Source organism: Esox lucius, chromosome 15 (assembly GCF_011004845.1).
Source record: "Esox lucius isolate fEsoLuc1 chromosome 15, fEsoLuc1.pri, whole genome shotgun sequence".
NCBI classification, from domain to species: Eukaryota; Metazoa; Chordata; class Actinopteri; order Esociformes; family Esocidae; genus Esox; species Esox lucius.
This window is the reverse complement of record NC_047583.1, coordinates 3,559,006-3,579,796: the sequence shown is the minus strand read 5'-3', so window position 1 is coordinate 3,579,796 and position 20,791 is coordinate 3,559,006. Positions and strand designations below refer to the sequence as shown.

General features: G+C 45.9%; 2 protein-coding genes across 3 annotated transcripts in view; one reads left to right on the top strand and one right to left on the bottom strand.

The window, feature by feature from the left end:
* Nucleotides 1–249: 249 nt before the first annotated feature.
* On the top strand, nt 250–6,473 carry LOC105016000 (mitochondrial basic amino acids transporter). 2 transcript variants are annotated; one of them, XM_010879540.5, is made up of 4 exons: nt 250–726; nt 2,456–2,499; nt 4,122–4,205; nt 4,799–6,473. In XM_010879540.5, the coding sequence occupies exons 1-4, from the start codon at nt 687–689 to the stop codon at nt 5,555–5,557; spliced, it is 927 nt and encodes a 308-aa protein (XP_010877842.1). In that variant the 5' UTR covers nt 250–686; the 3' UTR covers nt 5,558–6,473. The 2 variants fall into 2 exon arrangements, with proteins under 2 accessions (XP_010877842.1, XP_010877843.1); XM_010879541.5 differs by lacking the exons at nt 250–726; nt 2,456–2,499 and adding an exon at nt 3,815–3,827.
* Nucleotides 6,474–9,609: 3,136 nt separating this feature from the next.
* Nucleotides 9,610–20,791, bottom strand: part of fancm (FA complementation group M) — a 47,260-nt gene continuing 36,078 nt past the window's right edge. Inside the window, exons 14-23 of the mRNA XM_029125691.2 lie at nt 17,781–19,581; nt 17,387–17,472; nt 16,094–16,165; nt 15,458–15,577; nt 15,051–15,219; nt 13,719–13,825; nt 12,769–13,524; nt 11,296–11,650; nt 10,611–10,902; nt 9,610–10,446 (exon numbers count right to left, since the gene is read on the bottom strand). Coding sequence (XP_028981524.2) covers nt 10,317–10,446; nt 10,611–10,902; nt 11,296–11,650; nt 12,769–13,524; nt 13,719–13,825; nt 15,051–15,219; nt 15,458–15,577; nt 16,094–16,165; nt 17,387–17,472; nt 17,781–19,581 — 3,888 coding nt within the window. The 3' untranslated portion in view covers nt 9,610–10,316. The remainder of the gene's footprint in view (nt 10,447–10,610; nt 10,903–11,295; nt 11,651–12,768; nt 13,525–13,718; nt 13,826–15,050; nt 15,220–15,457; nt 15,578–16,093; nt 16,166–17,386; nt 17,473–17,780; nt 19,582–20,791) is intronic.

The window sequence follows — 20,791 nt, the reverse complement described above, 5'->3', positions numbered from 1 at the left end:
ACAATGTAACACGTTTGGGTTGTTTTACCATATTACCCTAATATCTGATCCCGGGTCTGTGTTGTTCAATTGGTAGTAAGTAGACTACGTAAGGATAGCGGATCACAACTAAATCGTTTAAGAAAAGCGGTATTGAAATCTGAGCTTTTTGAAAGCAAGCCCAGTAGAATAACGTCCGTCCAATGAGCGTGGGGGTGGTATGGGTGTTGTCTCGGTCACAGAGATCCGATTGGGCTGAATGTTTCCTCGAAATGGGCTTTGAACTTCACAAGATACATAAATAGAACCGACGTCCTAAACGGAGACGACGCAGGTTGTGTGGCAGACAGTTGGCTATCTCTGGGACTTCAATTCAGTAACCAAATAATGCATACTCGTTGAGCTACAGTACTTGCCTATCTTTTTCGGTAGTGATATTATCATTAACCCTTCGCTAAATCGCTCTCATTCGACAAGAAAATACAACAAATACTTAGCCAAGTTAGAAAGTCTGCTACTGACTAGCAGATACAGATGATACATACAGGTGGAAACTGGCTAGCTAAATTATCCGGCTAGCTTGAAGCAATATACGGTTGTATTGCGCACATCAAGAAAGTGGAAATAGCTAGTCCAGTGATACGACAAATAAACACCAGTTAACTGTTAGCCAGCTATCCTTCGACTCATTAAAAGGCTAATTAGGAATGGACTTTACACTGGACTTTGCAGCAGGATGCATAGGAGGTAAGTTTACAAAACTATCAATTAGCTAGCTAGAGTTAGCAACCTCTTGATGAAGATTGCTAGCTAGATTGCGTGCTACAGTACGTGGCAGCGGCCACAGAGTCTCAATGAATGGATTTGCAAAATGCATCAGGTAGGAAAAACACTGAACGAATTATAGATTAATGATCATCATACTATATATACTAGCAAGCGAATGCAAAAATGTGCCTAGCTATGGCGCAAGTTTACAGAATGTTAGGTTTCGTGTATGGAAAACTACTGGGCATGGTCAGTCAAGCACTTGCTTCCCCCCTTTGTTGTGAGAACCTGGAAATCCCGTAAAAATGCGTTGTTATTAGGCTTAACTTGTCGGTAGCCGGCTAAACCCGTTTCAGCCAATCTAGAAACACTGTGGGCTGAGAATGATCTATGCTCGAACACTCAAGGCGACTACATTAATGCCAGACCATGTGGTGTTTGCCTTACAGTAGGACTATTAAAAAAAAAAAAAGACCAGTCTATCTCAAGCGTCGATACTATGTAGCTACATGTTGAAGTGTACAAGGTGAAAACTGGATGATATCGAGAAATGGGTTTGTCTACATGTTTCCCTACCGAACAAGTTACAGAATAATTCACCCATGCCAAGCCAGATGTAACTTTTTTTTAACCTTAGGTCATTGTAGAATTGAGCTTATGAATGTATTCACAAAAAGTCATTTCCTGACTTCTACTAATATTATAACCTTAAATGTAGGTTAGCCAAAGTGAGATTACTCTGATATACATCACTATTTGAATAACTACTATTTAATACTGTCAAATCAATCAATAAAATTGGATTTTATTAAGCCCTTTATACACCAGCATTTATAATACTCAGCATAAAATTGATGGACAGTGGCTAGGAGAAACCCCATATTTGGGCAATTTTGCATGTTCAGATCCCCAGTGGGTCAATGTATACAGCTGTGACCATCTATGTTATGGAAAGCTTTGTACGGTTAGCCAAAGAGACATTTATTGAGTCCTAGACATCATTGAGTATCACTGTAGTACTATCTCAGCTCCTGATAATGTCTCAGATATGTAAAACTGCCCCCAACGTGAAACTGCCTGTGGCAGGTTTCGTCCTGTGACGCACGCAGGTGGCGTCCAACACAGTATTGCGTTTTCTGGGGATGTCAAGGACATGAGTACAATGAACAGACCAGTGAAGTCGGCTTGTTCTTGTACGTAATGCACAAACATGAACCCGCCACCTCTCAAACAGTGTTGCAACTTGCATCATGTCTTGGCTCAGCGGCCCGATAAGCCAATGGGCCGTGGTTTTTACATTCAGGCTACTGTACTCCGCTGTCCATGTTGTCAGAGTTTACATTTAGAGGCTGGCTTACTTAGGACGACTTGTGAGCCTCAGGCTATTCTTCACAAGTTAGATTACACAACTCTATGCACAAGTAGCTGTACTGCTAATTTTGCAAGAACATGAAAGGGAAACGCTTGGGCTACATTCTAATATATTATTATACAGTCCATCCCTGTGATTGGCCCATATTTGGCAATGAAAACTGCTTTTCACATCCATGGATGTCCAGACTAAGTATTCAGAGGGTATGTGGCAGGTTACAGTAAATCAAAAGAGGGCAGATGTCAGAAAGTGCCCAGGGAGGCGTTGGCGGGCGAAGGGATCGTATTAGCAGTACATGGCAGATAAGTGCTGACTTAACTGTCTTCATTTTTTCAGGTGCTGCCGGTGTCTTGGTTGGTCATCCTTTTGATACTGTGAAGGTGGGTTTAGGTTCTTTGTCTTTTTTTATTAGAAAGCACACTGAACTGTTTAATATTGACCCGGAGCTACAATAGGAATTATCGCAGCTCCTCACAAATGCAAGTTGCCGTTGAGCAGAGCACCCACATTCCCCCGTGTCCCAGTGTTTGATAAGAGTAAGAAAAATCTGTTTTCCATTTCAAGCACCGTATTTCCTCAGCTACTGCTTGCAAATAACAAACTGCCCTTTCTTCAGACCGGCTGCCATTGGTGTTCATGGACCCAGTGAGACCTGTCGGCAGTGGAGCCACAGTTGTAGATGTAGAGCACGTGGCATTCTAAATCCAGTGTCATACTGCAACAATCTGTTCCGGGAACAGTTGTTTTAGTTAGGTGTGCTGAGCAACAAAATCAGGACAACACACCCCACACCTTATCCAGGAGCGACCCTAGGTTTTCAGTCTGCAAGGGTTGCCCCCTTTTCAAGAGAATCAAAAACCCTGTATGAGTAACTGTACAGTCTGCAGCCTGCCCGACGTTCAAGCTTAGCCCTACATCCGTCATCAGCATAAACACCACGTCTTCCTGATTAAAGCCTGCGCCACGGGATATGTCGGAACTGACCCTGTGAGTTAAATGTAGCCCAGTGGAGCGCTCTGGTGTACAAACAGTTGAGTGATATCTCCAGGTGTTTTGCTGTGTTTCTTTTTCTGTTTGACATTTTAGGGGTCTGCATTTTTGAATGCTATGGATCCCCCCTGTATACGAGATGCTACTTCCAACCGGCCGGTAATTTACATTTTTTTTGCCCAAGGCAGAGGGAAAGGTATTTTTGAAATCTTTTGAAGAAGGTAATTTTTAGTGATGTTGTATTCCAGTCTCAATGATCGGTGCCATTATTTAGACTAAAATGGCCTTTCATGTAATTTATTTGATTCAGCCATGGTAAATAATCACTGGGTTTACTTGTTTAGTGATAAACATTTCAGGAAAAGTTACTGATTTATAATTTTTTTCCCCCAAGCCTTAAATTATATCTTGTCATTCGATTAGTATTCCAAGAGCTACAGTTGGCAGACATTGCATATTTGCACCTGTGTGTACCCAGCCGCAATAATGTCTAAGCAGCATTCAAACGTACATATAACAATATTTGTACTTCTTTCCTCCCTGCCCCCCAGTTGTATTCCTAACCTTTTTGTTTTCATTTCGAGTGTGAAGCTGTGCTAGGAGGGACTCATGGTTTTATCCCTAAACGGGGAGGGCTGTCTTTAACAGCGTCAGTGTCACTTTGTTGTAGATGATGATGAGGGATATACAACTTCTGCACAGATGCGTGACCTAGCTAGTAAGTACGGTCACGGTCTTCTGTTTTTTAAGTCTTACATTGTGAAAACTTTCTCCAGACTTACAAGCACACCAGACCTAACTGTCTTTTAATAATTTAATTCGCACACACCACCCAGCTCGTATGCAGAGTACATGAAATTGCACAATTAGTTCTTTTTGTGTGTGTTTTCTTATTGGGCTTTGTTGTTCTGCAATGCGGGTGTGATAGTTTGATCCTAGCATTAAATGTCGGCCATCTTTTTTTAAATATATTTTAAAAGAATTTAACTAACATCGAGGCTTTCGTTCTCAGGTACGACTCCAAGTTCAGAATGTGGACAGACCTCTGTATCGCGGTACATATCATTGCTTCCAGTCCATCGTACGACAAGAGTCTGTGAGTACAATCGTCACTGTGACCTGATCAGCTTTGTGTACTGTTTACGGGTAGTCAGATGGGACGAAACTCTCCCAAACGATTCAGGTTTAAGATCTGCCGCCTCATGATCCAATGCCATGTGCCCGTGCCTAGCAGACCACTCAGAAGGGTGTCTTGTTTCAGTTTAGGGGTGTCATGGCAGAAGTCTGCCTATTATGGAGAGCATCAGCTCTCTAGGAGAACCGCGTCAGTAGTCAAGGTCACTTGGGTGTCGTTGTGCCGACTGCGTGGCTAAATTTAGAGAATCACCATATCTCTTGAGCAGTTCTGTGGACAGGCCAGGTTTTCACGGGGTGTGTTCCAAAAGGAGCCCATATTTCTTAGTCAGTGGTTGAGTATCAGGATAAGCCATTATTACTTGTACTATTATTATAGTAAAACAGCAGCCTGTCCAATATATTAGCATGAGAGCATTGGTTTATGAAGAGCCCTGCCTTGAACAGCAGCGGTTGTGGCAAAATGTCACATTCTGCAATGTTCTTAGAGTAGTTTCTGGTGAACACAGCATCATTGAACTCACTGCCGCGCCTCTCTCTGTCTGGTGTCCACAGATGACCGGCCTGTACAAAGGTCTCGGCTCCCCCATGATGGGCCTGACTTTCATCAATGCCATCGTGTTCGGAGTCCAGGGCAACGCCATGCGCCGGCTAGGCAACGACACGCCGCTCAACCAGTTCCTGGCCGGCGCAGCAGCCGGCGCCCTGCAGAGTGTCATCTGCTGCCCCATGGAGCTGGCCAAGACGCGCATGCAGCTGCAGGGCCTGGGCGAAAGGAAGTCCAAGCAGAAGCTGTACAAGAACTCGCTGGACTGTCTGGTGCGCATCTACCGAAAGGAGGGCATCCGCGGCATCAACCGGGGCATGGTGACCACGCTGGTCCGCGAGACGCCGGGCTTCGGGATCTACTTCCTGACCTACGACGTCCTGACGCGCTCCCTGGGCTGCGAGCCGGACGACCCCTACATGATCCTCAAGCTGCTGTTCGCCGGCGGCATGTCCGGCATCGCCTCCTGGCTCTCCACCTACCCGGTGGACGTCATTAAGTCGCGGCTGCAGGCAGACGGCGTGGGCGGGCGCAACCGCTACAGCGGGATCGCGGACTGCGTGCGTCAGAGCGTGAGGCGCGAGGGCTGGCGGGTGTTCACTCACGGCCTCACCTCCACGCTGCTCCGGGCGTTTCCCGTAAACGCCACCACCTTTGCCACCGTGACTCTGTTCCTCATGTACATGCGGGACGGTGTCGTTGAGGACTGCGAGTCCCGCCCCTCGCTCACCGCTGGCCCTCAACAGGCTCAGCCCTCGAGCCTGTAAACCCCCCCCGGGGGTGGGGGGGGGGGGGTGACGTGGCGGTGCGTTCACTGCCCAGGCGTTACCGACTTCTGCCGGATCTTAGCAGCGCTGGAATGGGCATTTCCTGGATCCGCTGACCGCGGTGTGTTATAGTGGTCTCAGTCGATGACACGGTTGATGACATGGCACACAACCATTGGTTGATGACATATGCAACATCTGAACAGGGGAAGCTGGATTGGAACTGGTCTTGTAGTGTGCGTGCTAAGCTGCTATATACTACAGACCTGACCACTCAATGTTAAGGTCACTACGAATGCTATATTTTATACATTATATTTTCAGATGGTATAATGACTTTGTAAATACCCCTGTCCCTTTTTGACCCCTGACTTTGTACAGACTTGATGTTGTGGACCCTGTCCTATACTCACATTTGTGGCCAAAGTGTAAATTGGAGTGTAAGAAACACCTAAAACCCTCATCTAACCCATCAAATGGAAAAAATCCTTATGCTCCACTTGGGGGAGACTGAGGTAGCCAATCGGCGGTTCATAGGAGGATCTGGCCAATCGGCAGTTCAGAGGAAGAAGATCTGGCCAGTCAGCAGGCGTCTAATTAATATTCATATTTTTGACTGGTACAGGGTCATACTAATTAAAGCTGCATCCCAACACTGGAAAGCAGCTTTTTAAATACTTACAGGAAAAATCTTTATTAATTGTAGGTAGGACATTTCCTATAAACACTGGGCAGTTATATTTTATTTTAATTAACCGGTCAATTGCAAAAGAACTCAATCACTGAAAAAGCACTAAAATGACTTGTCATTCTTAGTCATCCTGGTTACAAACTAAAGGTATTATATATTATACAGTACATGCACAGTATCTCACAAAAGTGAGTACACCCCTCACATTTTTGTAAGTATTTGATTATCTTTTCATGTGAAAACACTGAAGAAATGACACTTTGCTTCAATGTAAAGTAGTGAGTGTACAGCTTGTATAAAAGTGTAATTTTACTGTCCCCTCAAAATAACTCAACACACAGCCATTAATGTCTAAACCGCTGGCAACTAAAGTGAGTACACCCCTAAGTGAAAATGTCCAAATTGGGCCTAAAGTGTCAATATTTTGTGTGGCCACCATTATTTTCCAGCACTGCCTTAACCCTCTTGGGCATGGAGTTCACCAGAGCTTCACAGGTTGCCACTGGAGCCCTCTTCCACTCCTCCATGACGACATCACGGAGCTGGTGGATGTTAGAGACCTTGGGCTCCTCCACCTTCTGTTTGAGGATGCCCCACAGATGTTCAATAGGGTTTAGGTCTGGAGACATGCTTGGCCAGTCCATCACCTTTACCCTCAGCTTCTTCAGCAAGGCAGTGGTCGTCTTGGAGGTGTGTTTGGGGTCATTATCATGTTGGAATACTGCCCTGCGTCCCAGCCTCTTTCTTTGGTCGACCATAGCGGGCCTGTTTTGAATGGAACCTGTCCTGTTAAACCGCTGTATGGTCTCAGTTTCAGGTCTTGGCAATCTTCTTATAGCCTAGGCCATCTTTCTGTAGAGCAACAATTATTTTTTTCAGATCCTCAGAGTTATTTGCCATGAGGTGCTATGTTGAACTTCCAGTGACCAGTATGGAGGGAGTGTGAGAGTGATAACACCAAATTTAACACACCTGCTCCCCATTCACACCTGAGACCTTGTAACACTGATGAGTCACGACACTGGGGAGGGAAAATGGCTAATTGGGCCCAATTTGGACATTTTCACTTAGAGGTGTACTCACTTGTTGCCATCGGTTTAGACATTAATGGCTGTGTGTTGTGTTATTTTGAGGGGACAGCAAATTTTCACTTATACAAGCTGTACACTCACTACTTCACATTGTAGCAAAGTGTCATTTCTTCAGTGTTGTCACATGAAAAGATATAATCAAATATTTGCAAAACTGTGAGGGGGTGTCCTCGCTTTTGTGAGATACCGTATATATGTGCACAGCTGAGTAAATATATGAATGTCTTAAAGTGTGTATACATAATGCTGTACTGTAGATAAATGAAGCTTTCCTATGAAAAGACTTTGTTTCTGTGGAGTCCTGGGGAGCTCAAATTACAGTATGTCCAAATGATTGTACGCTGCTTGTAAAAAAAGACAGGATGCCATTTTGCTTCAACCTTAGGTCCACAGTTTTTTAATCTCCCCTGTTGGAATGCTGAAGGACATTCCAGAGTTTGGCTTAAGACTGCAGCAGCTGGTCCCAGACTAAACATTTTCTTCTTGATAATCTGAACTTGAAAACAACCAAATGTAAGATATTGTCTCAGACCAACTCAATCATATTTCTGAGCGGCACCTTATTGCTTAATTTTTGGAAACACTCAGAATTCATTGAAATACTTTCTTAGATTTGCTGACATGATATCAGTGTTAAAGGCACTGAGTGTTCTTGTTTTTTTTATTGGAGACTAAACATTTTTTTTTTACGGAATTGTACTGTATTTGAAGCAGCACAGTCAATAGCAAATATTATTTGGACTGTTACATTTAGGGTGAACATGGTAGAACGTGTACACACACACGCTTGTGATTTATAAATTCCTAAATTTGATATGTAAAGTCTATTGCACCCTTTAGCTGGTCAGGTGAAATTTGAAGTAAAACCTTTTGTGGTTTCAGAGAACCTGTTCTGTGACTGGTTTCTGTTTGCTGGACGACATGGCTCTTTTTTAGACTAAATTAAGTCAAAGGCAGAATACAAACGAAACGCTGCTTCCTTTTTGTGGATTTACTGTTATTTAATACATCGGACAGTGTCTCTATTTCAGGAGCAGGGCTGGCTCATGTCATTAGTGACATAAGCAGTCACTCAGCGCCCCTGACCAATAGGGGGCCTCCGACTGCTAGGGAGCCCTCGACCAGTAGGGGACAGGGGGTCCCAGATCAAAGTTTGCTCAGGGCCCCCCAAAAGACTAGGCCGGCACAGTCTGAGGCTAGCTCCGGGTACGAGGCAAAGCTGGAAATCCTCAGGACTGGGGAGGCATCGTCAGTGTGGGTATTTGGATCGCCCTCAGTTGGCTCGAGTGGCTGACTGATTCCAGTCGAGGCTGATCCATGTGCCTTCCTAGTTGGTGGACCAGGGGTTGAAAAAAGCAGCGTGGCTTGGCACGGACTCCTATGATGAAAGCTTGCTGCCATATTAAACGTCTGAATGAGGGAGGAAGGGAAATGGGTAAGAAGTTTGTAAGTTTTTTTTTTTTTAAATGGCTTGCCTAGCTATTTCTAAATTGAATGTATGGAATACGGTTTATGTATTGGTGAGAATGCCTTGCAACCAAATCAATGTGAAAAAATACACGGCAGAATAAAACACTCATACGAGTCTTGTCATTTTTAGTCCTCCATGACAAAGTAACTGAAAGTACCGTTGTCAGGATGCTCCTCGAAAACAAAAGCATAATCTGAGGACCAGGGGTGAAGGAAGGGGCTTTAGGTTTCGGCAGAGGCCTCTAACCATTTTCCCAGCATGAACCTATTCTGAGCAAACATGGGGACATTGAGTTCACTGGATGAGTAACAGCATTTCATGCATCTTTTATTTTATATCCACTACTGACCCTATTGAATATGACTGCTCGTTTGCTCCTCACTTCCTGCAACAGCACCTAAGACCCAGTAACGTGCCGTGAGATCAGGGTTGGCAACGAGAAATACACTTACATCTGATTAGTGAGTCGTTAGTCAGGTTGAACTAGCCAATCTATTGTTGTTAGACTGGAAGCGTACAGTAGTTGCCCCATACACCCATCGCCTGGGACTGCCCTCTACAGTTCCTTACACCAAGAAATATTCTACAACATCGATCTCAGCGCGTTCTCGTAACGCGCATCATCAACAGGTTTCATCTGCACGACTGGCAACAGTACCCCTATTGTCACTAAGGCCACACACACACACAAGTCCAGGAGGACAATGCGTTTTTCAAACACCCCACTGTGAGTGCCGATAGCAGGTGGAGCCCCGTGGTGTGTGTACGTCAGTCGTTTCTCTGATATGGGCTGATCTCTGGTGATTTGCTCAGGCTGGTCTTCCGAGCCTGACTCCCTGAATGGACACCAAGGGGGTCAATGTGCATGAACCTCATCTCAAATAGAAAATATCTGTCTGTGTTGTGTGTCTTATCGTGCTCAGATGCCTTTAAATGAACAAATGTCACTGGGAAGGTTTTCTTTTGCACAAAACAACACAGCTGTAGAAAAATAGTGCCTTTTTATTCCAGCAATTGAAACTATATAATTGATCTATTTACAAAGTATGAACACAAAAACATTGCTCCGTTATTTTAACAGAAATCGTTAGAATTTAATTTGTTCAACAAAGGAATGCACACGTTTCACACGAGTGAGCAAATACTACTGCACACTGCATTGATCACAACCTACATCTACTTTAGTGTCTGTCAATAGACAAAGTCTAATGGAGCAGCTTAGGCCTTGTTCAGTGAGGCACACTGTGGGCTAACATTTTTTAATGGGAATGTTACTCATTGGACAAGCTCAGGTAGTTCATCCGCATTTCAGTCTGTTTCGTTACAAGCGGTGCCTAATGAACACTGTAAGTCTATGATCCCATTAGAGGTCCTGTTTGAGTGCAAGAGTGAGACGTGTCCTTGAGGCACAGATCTGGGATTAGCTTGAAAACATTATTTGAGGGGAAAAGATTAACAACCGACCGAAGATCAGGCTGAATGGGGAACCGGGGAAGAGATGGATGGTTAAATGTCGTTTTTCCTTGCTGTGCTGGTGTTCATCAGGGTGGTGTCACAGGAGTAACGTAGGCTGCGGTAGATCTCCTCGGCTCTGGGGTGGCTCACACACGCCCCCTTCTGAAGAGCCTCGACGGAGCTGCAGATAGGACAGGCGCTGTGTTGAATGGTACTGCAGCTAAGGGCTATTGCTAATAGAGCTAATGCTACCAAAGATTCTAACAGGGATAATGCATTCAGAGATAAAGCTATCGGTGATGCTAACAAAGTAAGACATTAGCCATGGTGGTTAATTTCCCCTACCTGTTGACCAGGTGGCTCACTGATCTGAAGCTTTGGGCCATGTTGAGGGCACTCACATAGCTGACACAGGGCAGCGTTCGGTAAAACGCCAGTGCCTGCTGCCTGTGACCTTTAACCTCCAGGGGAACACTGATGGCCTGGCCCTTCCGCTGCTCCAAGCGGGCCAGTTCTGCCAGCAGGGCGGCGCTCTCCTCGGGCCCCCCGCTCACCAGGAGCCGCACGCCTGCCCGCACCAAGCTAGCCAGTGTGCTGTCGTAGTAGCGGGTGCGCTGGGATGGCCGGGAGACCTCGCCTTGGGTGACGAGGGAGGAGGAACATTTTCAAGAACGAGACAAGAACAGCAGATCACAGTGTTGATCCGGTGACAGAGAAGGACTGTTAGTAAGTTATGGCTAGTTTCGGGTTTTAAAACTAAAATGTGTGTTTTTTTCCGCAAATGTCTATTAAGAGTCCTGTGAGAAGCACCGTTCGAAGAGCCAAGTCCAGTGCCTATTCTCACAAGCTAAGTCAAGATGTGGAGCATTTCATGAAAAATCAAGAAGTCTTCTTGAGAATCAAGAAGTGACCCCACACGAATAAGTGTAGCGGTCAGTTCATTAGAGTAGCGGTCAGTTAATTAGTGTAGTGGTCAGTTCATTAGAGTAGCGGTCAGTTCATTAGCGTAGCGGTCAGTTCATTCCCTCACCTGGTTTGGTGCGGTCCTTCTCTATGATGAGACAGATGCGCTCAAAGAGGCCCTGCAGATTTGTCACCCGCTCCACCAGCCGCTTGCGGTTCTGCGACCCTGCCAGCTCCGACTGGTTCTGCCGCTCCACCGCCATACGGTTGCTCACCACGAAGTCGCAGCCGTCCAGGGAGCAGACATGGGCTGTGACGGCGTGACGCTGACGGAGGCTGGACACCACATCCACGCAGGCCGTGATGCAGCGGCTGTCCACCAGGACAGAGACAAGGCCCGGGGATGAGGCGGGGGGCTTGCATGCAGCAGCGACCTGAACAACGGAGCTCTGGGCCTGGGGTACCAAGGAGGAGGAGGTGGCCTGGGGAAAGACAACATGCGGGGATAGATCTAATTAATTCCATACTGTTACTACTTTCTGAAATATAATACCTTTTTAGTATTATAATGAACTTTTTAAGATTTTGTTTCTGGCATTTTTATGCTTAGTTTGACAGGAAATCCTTTTTGTTCTGTTGCTGAAAGCCCAGTGGGCAGGATTCGAACCTATGCTGCAGCAGGATGTGCACTGGGGGACAGCTTGAACATCATAGGCCACAATACTTAATCATTTTTACCCCACGTTTTCTCTCAAAACAAATTGTGTCTCTGGCCTTTTCTTTGGACCACTTGGAGAACTCCGTATCCACAAGTCATTCAGCTTTTTCCACACTGCTTGTCCAACCAGGAAGTGATGAGGGTCTAACCAGGAAGGGATGAGGGTCTAACCAGGAAGGGATGAGGGTCAACATGTGTGAAGGCACACTCGCTCACCTCCAATTTGCAAGGAATTTTAGTATCACTTCAAATAAGGTGTTTAATTTAGGCTTACCATGGCTCCCCATTTGCATAAGTCATAAATCTCGTCAAGACAAGGTGACGTTGGTCAACATATAATCTTCAGTTAACTCCACCAAAAAATATATTTGCTTATATGTTGTCACCTTGTCAAGTCATCTAGTCTGGTAGATGTTCATCAAAACGTAAGCCCACACAAAACACAGACCTTATTTCAAGTGGATCTAAAAATCCCCATTAGAAAAAATGGTGTAAGAACGCAGAGACGCTTTTTGAGTTTTGACGAAAGATTTGATGGGGATTTCACACTATTTCGGTCTCTGCCGGCCAATTTGCCACACTTGTACCTAAGCAGCGACGGCCAGCTTGGTTCTCAGAAAGACCCCTCCAGACAACTGCTCTACCTGGGGGGCCGTTGTTCCATTCTAGTGTGGGGAGGGTGGGGGGGAATGCGGCCTGAGGGGACGAAGAACAGCAGCTGACGTTTGTTTCTCGTTCTGACTGAAACATTGCTGTTTACTGTAACTGAATATCCCTCAATGAATCCCTGTCAATCTATCATTGTTTACTAACTGGTTTAGCACCAGACCTGTATTCCTAAGACTCCTGTTAAGCTGCCTGGGTATCTGGTCGGTACTTTACCTGAGGATGCTCACGTGGAGACAAGAGAGACTCTGACGGTTCAAAGTCCAGCTCCTCAGACAGGAGGGCCTGCTGATGTAGCCTTTGGCGGCACCGTTCTTCACGCTGCTCCTCTCTAGACCCTTTAACACAGCTCGCCGAGGAGGCTCTGCAGGCTCCACTGGGCGCTCCAGGCCCCATTACGGAGCTCGCCGAGGAGGCCCTGCAGGCTCCACTGGGTGCTCCAGGCCCCATTACGGAGCTCGCCGAGGAGGCCCTGCAGGCTCCACTGGGCGCTCCAGGCCCCATTACGGAGGACATTCTGGGGGCCCCATTACGGAGGACATTCTGGTGTGCCTGCTGCTGTGGAGCTCTGAACACCCGGTCGTTCTGTTGCTGTACCTCAGCCGGTCTGCAGAGGGCAGCAACAACCTCTGTTTTAGGACGCTCTCCGCTTTCCTCTGCACCTTCCTCTTCCGAGCTGGAGCCCGCCAAGCGCACTATGCGCAAGCGTTTTGTTTTCCCAACAGGCTTTGGGTTCGAGTCAGCTGCGTGCCTCTTGTCCACAGCGTTTCTTCCGGTCCGTGTTCCCGTCTGTGCCCTGATGTCACGGAGCAGGGCTCTGCGTCGGGTCTGGTACTGCCTCCTCCCATCCACAAAGGAGTCCTCACGGAGAGGCTCCATAGTGACCTCCTCCTCCTCCTCCGCGCTGAGCTCTTCCTCACTGCCATACACCACAAAGCTGTCCTCTCCGTATGTCTCATCCTGCTCAGGTACCTGGGGAAGAGTTGGCGGACCAGCTTCAACAACACTATAATGAAGCCGTTGAATGGGCTTTCATGCCACATCTGAGCAGGTGAAAATGGCACAGTCTATACATAAAACAAACCAAGCATATCCAAGTCAAGGACTTGGTGTTATTTACGTTGGGACTGAACGGTTGCCAAATAAATCCTGATAAACAGCTTTACCTGGGAGAAGATGTCCATGTTATGGTTTTGTTTGTAGACCATTTTGAAATTGCGGGTCACAGCTGGGCTTCTTACAGACTTCAGGTATACCCCCCGCATCTCAGAATCTGTCACACGGGGAGATACAATGAAAGAAACAGTATGTGTATTGGTGTCTTGGGCCAGCAGAAGTCCCCTTTCACAAAATGCTTGAGCGCTGGCTCACGACTGGGGACATCAAAGCAAAGCGTGTAAATATGTTCTGCATCCGGGTAAAATACATTTGGGATTAGGGTAAAGGTCAAATGGTCCCATTAGGGTAAAGGTCAAAGGGTCCCTGATATACTGATCAGATAGCTGCTTGCATAGTTTGTTTTTGAAGGAGTGAGATAGGGTGACAGTGTCAAGCTTCATAGTCTTTCCCAAATTGGCCCTGTTGTAGAACTGAAATAAAGTAAAAGCATATCATGGTAAGGACATGACTGTGTGTTTGCTCACTTCTATCCATCAGTAATATTATACACATGGGCATTGCAGGCACAGTGGTTTTCTTATAAATCTTTTATAAAGTTAGACAAGACTCAGATCTTCCCAATTTTGAACTGCTTTTCTTACATTTCTTTGCCCATAGAAAATGTGTCATACTCTCCAAACCTAATTCTACCCTAACATATAACCTAATCTTTAATGCCTTAACTTAATATATCCCAAATGCCTAAATATAACATAACCCTGACGCCTAACCCCTAATGCCTAAACATAACATAACCCTAAAGCCTAACCCCTAATGCCTAAACATAACATAACCCTAACGCCTAACCCCTAATGCCTAAACATAACATAACCCTAAAGCCTAACCCCTAATGCCTAAACATAACCCTAACGTCTAAACCCTAATGCCTAAACATAACATAACCCTAACGTCTAACCCCTAATGCCTAAACATAACATAACCCTAACGCCTAACCCCTAATGCCTAAACATAACATAACCCTAACGTCTAACCCCTAATGCCTAAACATAACATAACCCTAACATCTAACCCCTAATGCCTAAACATAACATAACCCTAACGTCTAAACCCTAATGCCTAAACTTAAAACTAAGTGTACATTTTACCACAAACCTAACCCTCAGGCTGGAAATAGCCTTCTTCCTTCGCCTTTACTCTCAGTCCATGAGACGGACCCTGGGAACTCATGAGTTATTACACATATTGCAACTTATATTAATTTCTATGCATTTCCTGACATGAGGATCATCCCCAACCAATAATTATAATATCATTATTAATAAGTATGATTATTTTAAGTATTTTATCTATGTATTTATTATAAATACTGTCCCTCTTACCGTTAAGTCCCTGAGAACACAGTGTGTTGTTCACAACAAAGCCCTCCAAGGAGCGGTTCTGCTCTTCGCCATCTTCTTCATCAGACGAAGCCTCCCCCTCCTCGTCAGACAGCTCTGCCTCCTCGTCAAGAAAGTGACGGGCTCCACTATTGTGGCGCCGCAAGGCATGCTGGGAAGGACATTTGGGAACATTTTACATACATTATAACCTCACTTTCCAATGTAGAAGACTGGTGGAAATGTGTCTTTTTTCCGTTGGGAACGTTCGGAGCAAAGGGGCACCGTAGCACACCGCACTTCAGCTGTTCACCAAAGGAGAAACCGTTAACGTGCCGCAACACTAGACACTTGTCATGACCCCGTTGGCCACCAATTGTCGTGTGAGGTGGATTTCACCCCGGACTGACCCGAGCTCTCTTCCTGGAGGGCGGAGGGGTCGCAGCCACAGGTCGGGCCCTTCTGGGCCGGTGAACGGAGGAATTCTGAAAGTCATTGTCGGACATTGCCTCCCCCTCACTCTCATCAGACTGAAACAGATTTTGGAAGACACGGTCAGCTTAGAATAAACATATTAAAAAAGGTTTTAGTGGTTATAGTAATGTGATGCTACAGTGATAGTGATTATAGTAATTTGATGCTACAGTGATAGTGTTTATAGTGTTGTGATGCTACAGTGATAGTGATTATAGTAATGTGATGCTACAATGATAGTGTTTATAGTGTTGTGATGCTACAGTGATAGTGATTATAGTAATGTGATGCTACAATGATAGTGTTTATAGTGTTGTGATGCTACAGTGATAGTGATTATAGTAATGTGATGCTACAATGATAGTGTTTATAGTGTTGTGATGCTACAGTGATAGTGATTATAGTAATGTGATGCTACAATGATAGTGTTTATAGTGTTGTGATGCTACAGTGATAGTGATTATAGTAATGTGATGCTACAATGATAGTGGTTATAGTGTTGTGATGCTACAGTGATAGTGATTATAGTAATGTGACGCTACAGTGACAGCTGTAATAGTAAATTATCTTACAATGAGTGCCACTGCAAGCTTGGGCTTCCTGGTAACTTGTACAGGAGAATCTCCATCACTAAGGAAGACTGACTGGGAAGAGCAAATATAAAAAACACAACATCAACAGAATCGTCAGTCAGTTTTATATAACTTGGTTGCCACAAGGAAGGATCTCTCAAACAAACAATCTTTTTCTTTTAAACACCACTGTGTTTGTACGATTTCCACTCGACATAACATAGTCACAGGACCTTTCTGGACCACTTAGCACACAGTTTCCGAGGCCATCTACAATAACCCCACAACCCCACTATGCAACCGTGTGGAGAGCAGTCTCCACATCTGAGCAGTCTCATAGAAAACAGATGCTGTCCTAAAAGAGGCCAGTCTGAAGGGGAAATGACAGCAGAAAAGACCTTCCATGAGCAGTTGGCGAGCCTGTTGCCATGCCGACAACAGTCGGCTGGGAGACAACAAGGTCAACAGTATATAGAGATGTGATGTCAACAGTATATAGAGAGGTGATGTCAACAGTACATAGAGAGGTGATGTCAACAGTATATAGAGAGGTGATGTCAACAGTATATAGAGAGGTGATGTCAACAGTACATAGAGAGGTGATGTCAACAGTACATAGAGAGGTGATGTCAACAGTATATAGAGAGGTGATGTCAACAGTATATAGAGAGGTGATGTCAACAGTATATAGAGAGGTGATGTCAACAGTATATAGAGAGGTTATGTCAACAGTATATAGAGAGGTTATGTCAACAGTATATAGAGAGGTTATGTCAACAGTATATAGAGAGGTTATGTCAACAGTATATAGAGAGGTTATGTCAACAGTATATAGAGAGGTTATGTCAACAGTATATAGAGAGGTGATGTCAACAGTATATAGAGAGGTTATGTCAACAGTATATAGAGAGGCGATGTCAACAGTATATAGAGAGGTTATGTCAACAGTATATAGAGAGGCGATGTCAACAGTATATAGAGAGGTTATGTCAACAGTATATAGAGGTGATGTTTTACTTCCAGTGAGTGTCATAGAAATGATACTGAGCTCTTTTTAATTTGGGCCTTAATGAATTACATCCAAAGCAACTACAGAGGTAAGAGGAAGGACTTGGTCGGTTCAGAAACAACTTCGCACACACTGTAAAATAAAAAAGCACACCATTAGCTGACCACAATCAGAGACACGCACAGGAAACTGTGGGCAACACCTGCTTTGGACCGTGTTTTGTTGTACAGTATTAGAACCTTCTTGACACACAGCTGTGAATGGAAAAGGCCAACGGGACTCACCTCTGGAGACGAGGGCTTGGCTTTGGACGTAGGATGACTCTGTTGACGGTTGACAACCTCCTCCTCAGTGTCACTGGTGCATAAGCCTGGTGGGGGTATAATAAAGGCTAATTCACATTCATGTGAGAAAAGCCTAACCATACACAGGTAAAAACACAAAGTGAAATTCGCTAAGCAAATTCAGTTTTTCAGGTTAATTTCAATAGGGCAGCCTCTGAAGGGACACTGAAGGGACACTGTAGACCATATTATAGTTTTAACGTTTCAAAACCGCTTTCAGATGTTAGTGAACAGGATGCTAAGGGATGCACAGTGGTCATGATAGCATGAGTGAAGTGACCTTTATAACACAGCTCCAATGTGGGTGATAAATACAGTGACCCTAAATCGTTACCTGGGTCCCTGAACTCATCCCTGGGCGTCTGGGCCTCCTGTAAGGCCTCCTGGCGTTTCCCCTTCAAGACAGCAGAGAAAGGGGATGAGGTGGCAGGAGGTCCGGGCAAGAGAGTACGCCTAAGTCCTGATGTCGGTATCGGTGAGAACAGAGCTCCGTTCTTGGAGGTCAGCGGTGAAGTCAGAGCCGAAGTGTCCGCCCTCCTAACTCTCGGACCGGCCGGCGTGGACACGATCTTCCGGAAACTAAAGGAGGGCGTGGACGAGCTAATGTCGTTGAAAGCCGTCGCTTGGGAGGAATGAGGTGTTTCCTGTTTTTTGGATGACGGTGGTGAAGGTCCGCCGGGGCCAGCCGCGGGGCCAGCCTCCTCATCCTCCTCCCAGCCCAGGTCAAAGTTGATCGAGAAGAAATCCTGAGAGCAGTCAAAGCTCTCCTTCAACTCTGGAGAAGACTCCCGCTGCACTACCGGGGAAAGATGGTTTGGATCCAACATGTTTGTTTCCGTAACACTTTCATTTGACCCAGTTGTTTTTCTGGGACTAGGTGATCGGATCCCGATGTTCTCCGGTGTACGGCCATCCGGGATGGTCACCTGGAGGAAGGCCTCATCATCTTCAAACAGGTCCAAGCTCTCATCCAGGCTAGCCTGGGGGTGTGCAGCTGGACATGGCCACTCAAAGTCATCCGCATTATCCACATCATCATCAGCCCTCATTTTATCGCCATCACTTACATCGTCCTCAAAAACCTCATCCCAACTAGGGCTTCGAACAGCGCCACCACTACCGGCGCTGCAATCTGCCGGGGCTTGCAGAGCTAAGAGTGACACGGGAGAACACTGTCTAGGTGTAGGTTCCTGAGGTACAGGGTGGGTTCTACCATCTGGAAACACAAGCTTCAAATCAACATTGGCAGTTTGAGAGGAGGGGTCTGCTGAATCTTCTTCTACTTCCAGGGAGAAATTCACCTTGAATGTCTGGGGCTCGTCCAAAGGTTTTTCCAGTGGTTCCCGCGGTGATCCGGGGGAAAGTGTGAGCGAACGTTCTTTTATGGTTGTCGAGGTGGCGGCCCCAGGCCCAAAGTCGTACACAGAACGGTCCAGGTCGAAGTGCAACGACGGTGGAGACCTGGACAAAAGCTCTGTCACGTTGGCGAGAATGGCCCTTATGCCCTCGGCACTCCGTCTCAAGGGCTGCAACGTTCGGGCAGCAGCGTCCCACTTAGGCAAATAAAACAAAGACTCCAGTTCGGAGTCTTCCTCTGACCCGGGGCCAAGTTCAGCAGTTGAGCTCAACGGGTTAAGGTGGGTCTGTTCTGCGGCATCTCTGCAGCGTGCTGGTTTGCTGACTGGACACTGCTCCTCCTCTGTGGGGGACTGTACCTCTGACCTGCCACTCTCATCGTGGGGTGGCATGTCCAAGTCCATGTCCACGATTGGCTTTTCGCCGGAGGACAGAAGAGGCCAGAGCCCCTCGGGGCGCTGGTTCTCTCGGAGATCACAAGTCACCACCGTGTGACATTCTGAAGGAACAATATTATTCATCAGGGTCCATGGGGAAGCCAGGGTTGTGTCTTTTTGCGAGACGCTCTCCCTCTGCACGTCCTCGTGAAATTCAACACGGTCGATGTAAGCAGAGGAATGGCAAGAAGTCTTCGGTTTGTCACTCAGACTTGCTGTTCTGGTTTTGCCAACCCTGCGTTTCTTTCCTTTGGCGGGTTTTTCCTGCTGTGCTTCCACCGTGTCCACGACATCTGCTTGGTTGAGGTGAGGCAGCAACTCCAATTCATATTTGCTTTCACCCTGTCAGATAAAACAGATTGTTATCAATCTCCCTTCCAAGTTTTTTACATTTATTTTCCCTGATATAAATACTACAAATGTTTAATAATGCTTAATATGTTTAATAATGATTTGTAATAATAATTTACAGAACCAATTAGTCCATGACACTTGGTATTGAATGTTTATATACTCAAGGGAGCAAGTAGCTTAGCAGTTACAGCTTTTGACCAGTAACCAAAAAGTTGCTTAAATCCCAGAGACAGCAAGGTGATGAATCACTAGTTCTGTCCCTGAGAAAGACAGGTTCATCCCAGGTTGTTGTTGTGAATGACAATGCATAAGATGTCTTGAATAAGGCCACGGCACCAGAATACAACTTTTACTTGAAACTCGCTGTTAAAGTCAGCTTGACCTATATTACCTACAAGAGATTCCTAGCGGGCCTAAAATGGATCAGAGGCACCAGTGGGGTACCACAGCACTCAAAGCTTAAGGCCGAGGTGTGTGGAACGTTTCAGATGGGGCGTAAAAATGTCATGCAGGCATCTCAACAAGGGTCCAAACTCCGTACAGGAAGAGGCAAGGTCGGGGTCCTAGTTGGTCTAGTGAAAAGACTATCAGGTTGACTGTTTTGAGTGTGCATAACGGCACTGACGTGATGCTTTCACCCGTCCTCGTACAGTGACGAGATCTTCGACGATGAGGGGAAAAACCAGTAGCCCACCAACGCAGGGTTTACAAAGGATGGGCGTGAAGTGGATGGAGGATGGATGAGACACTGTGCAGTGCCTTGTTTACGGATCACTGAGCATCAAAACGGCGCTTGACAGAGCACAGCAGAGGCAGACCACCGTGTGGTCTCGTGTCAGTACCGGTGCAGCAATGATTGGTGTTGACTACCCTCTTCAGCTCAGCTACTCGTGAAGAGGATACGTGGGGAGGAGTGGCTCAAACGAGTAATCATCGATCGCACCTCTTGGCCAGCCAATTTAATTACATGGCCTTATGGGAACCATGCTATGGAAGACCGAGAATGGGTTCGGAGAACCCAATAAACAGGGTTCAATGTTTTCAAGGCGAGACCTTTATTTGGTAGCCTTGTTAACCCGCCTCATTGCTACGCCCACCATTCAGATTCAGGTACCAGGCAACAGGGTGAAGATGAATAAGCAATTAAATGTAAATTGTACCGTTTCAGAATCAATGTACAGGGCCTAAATAATCAATG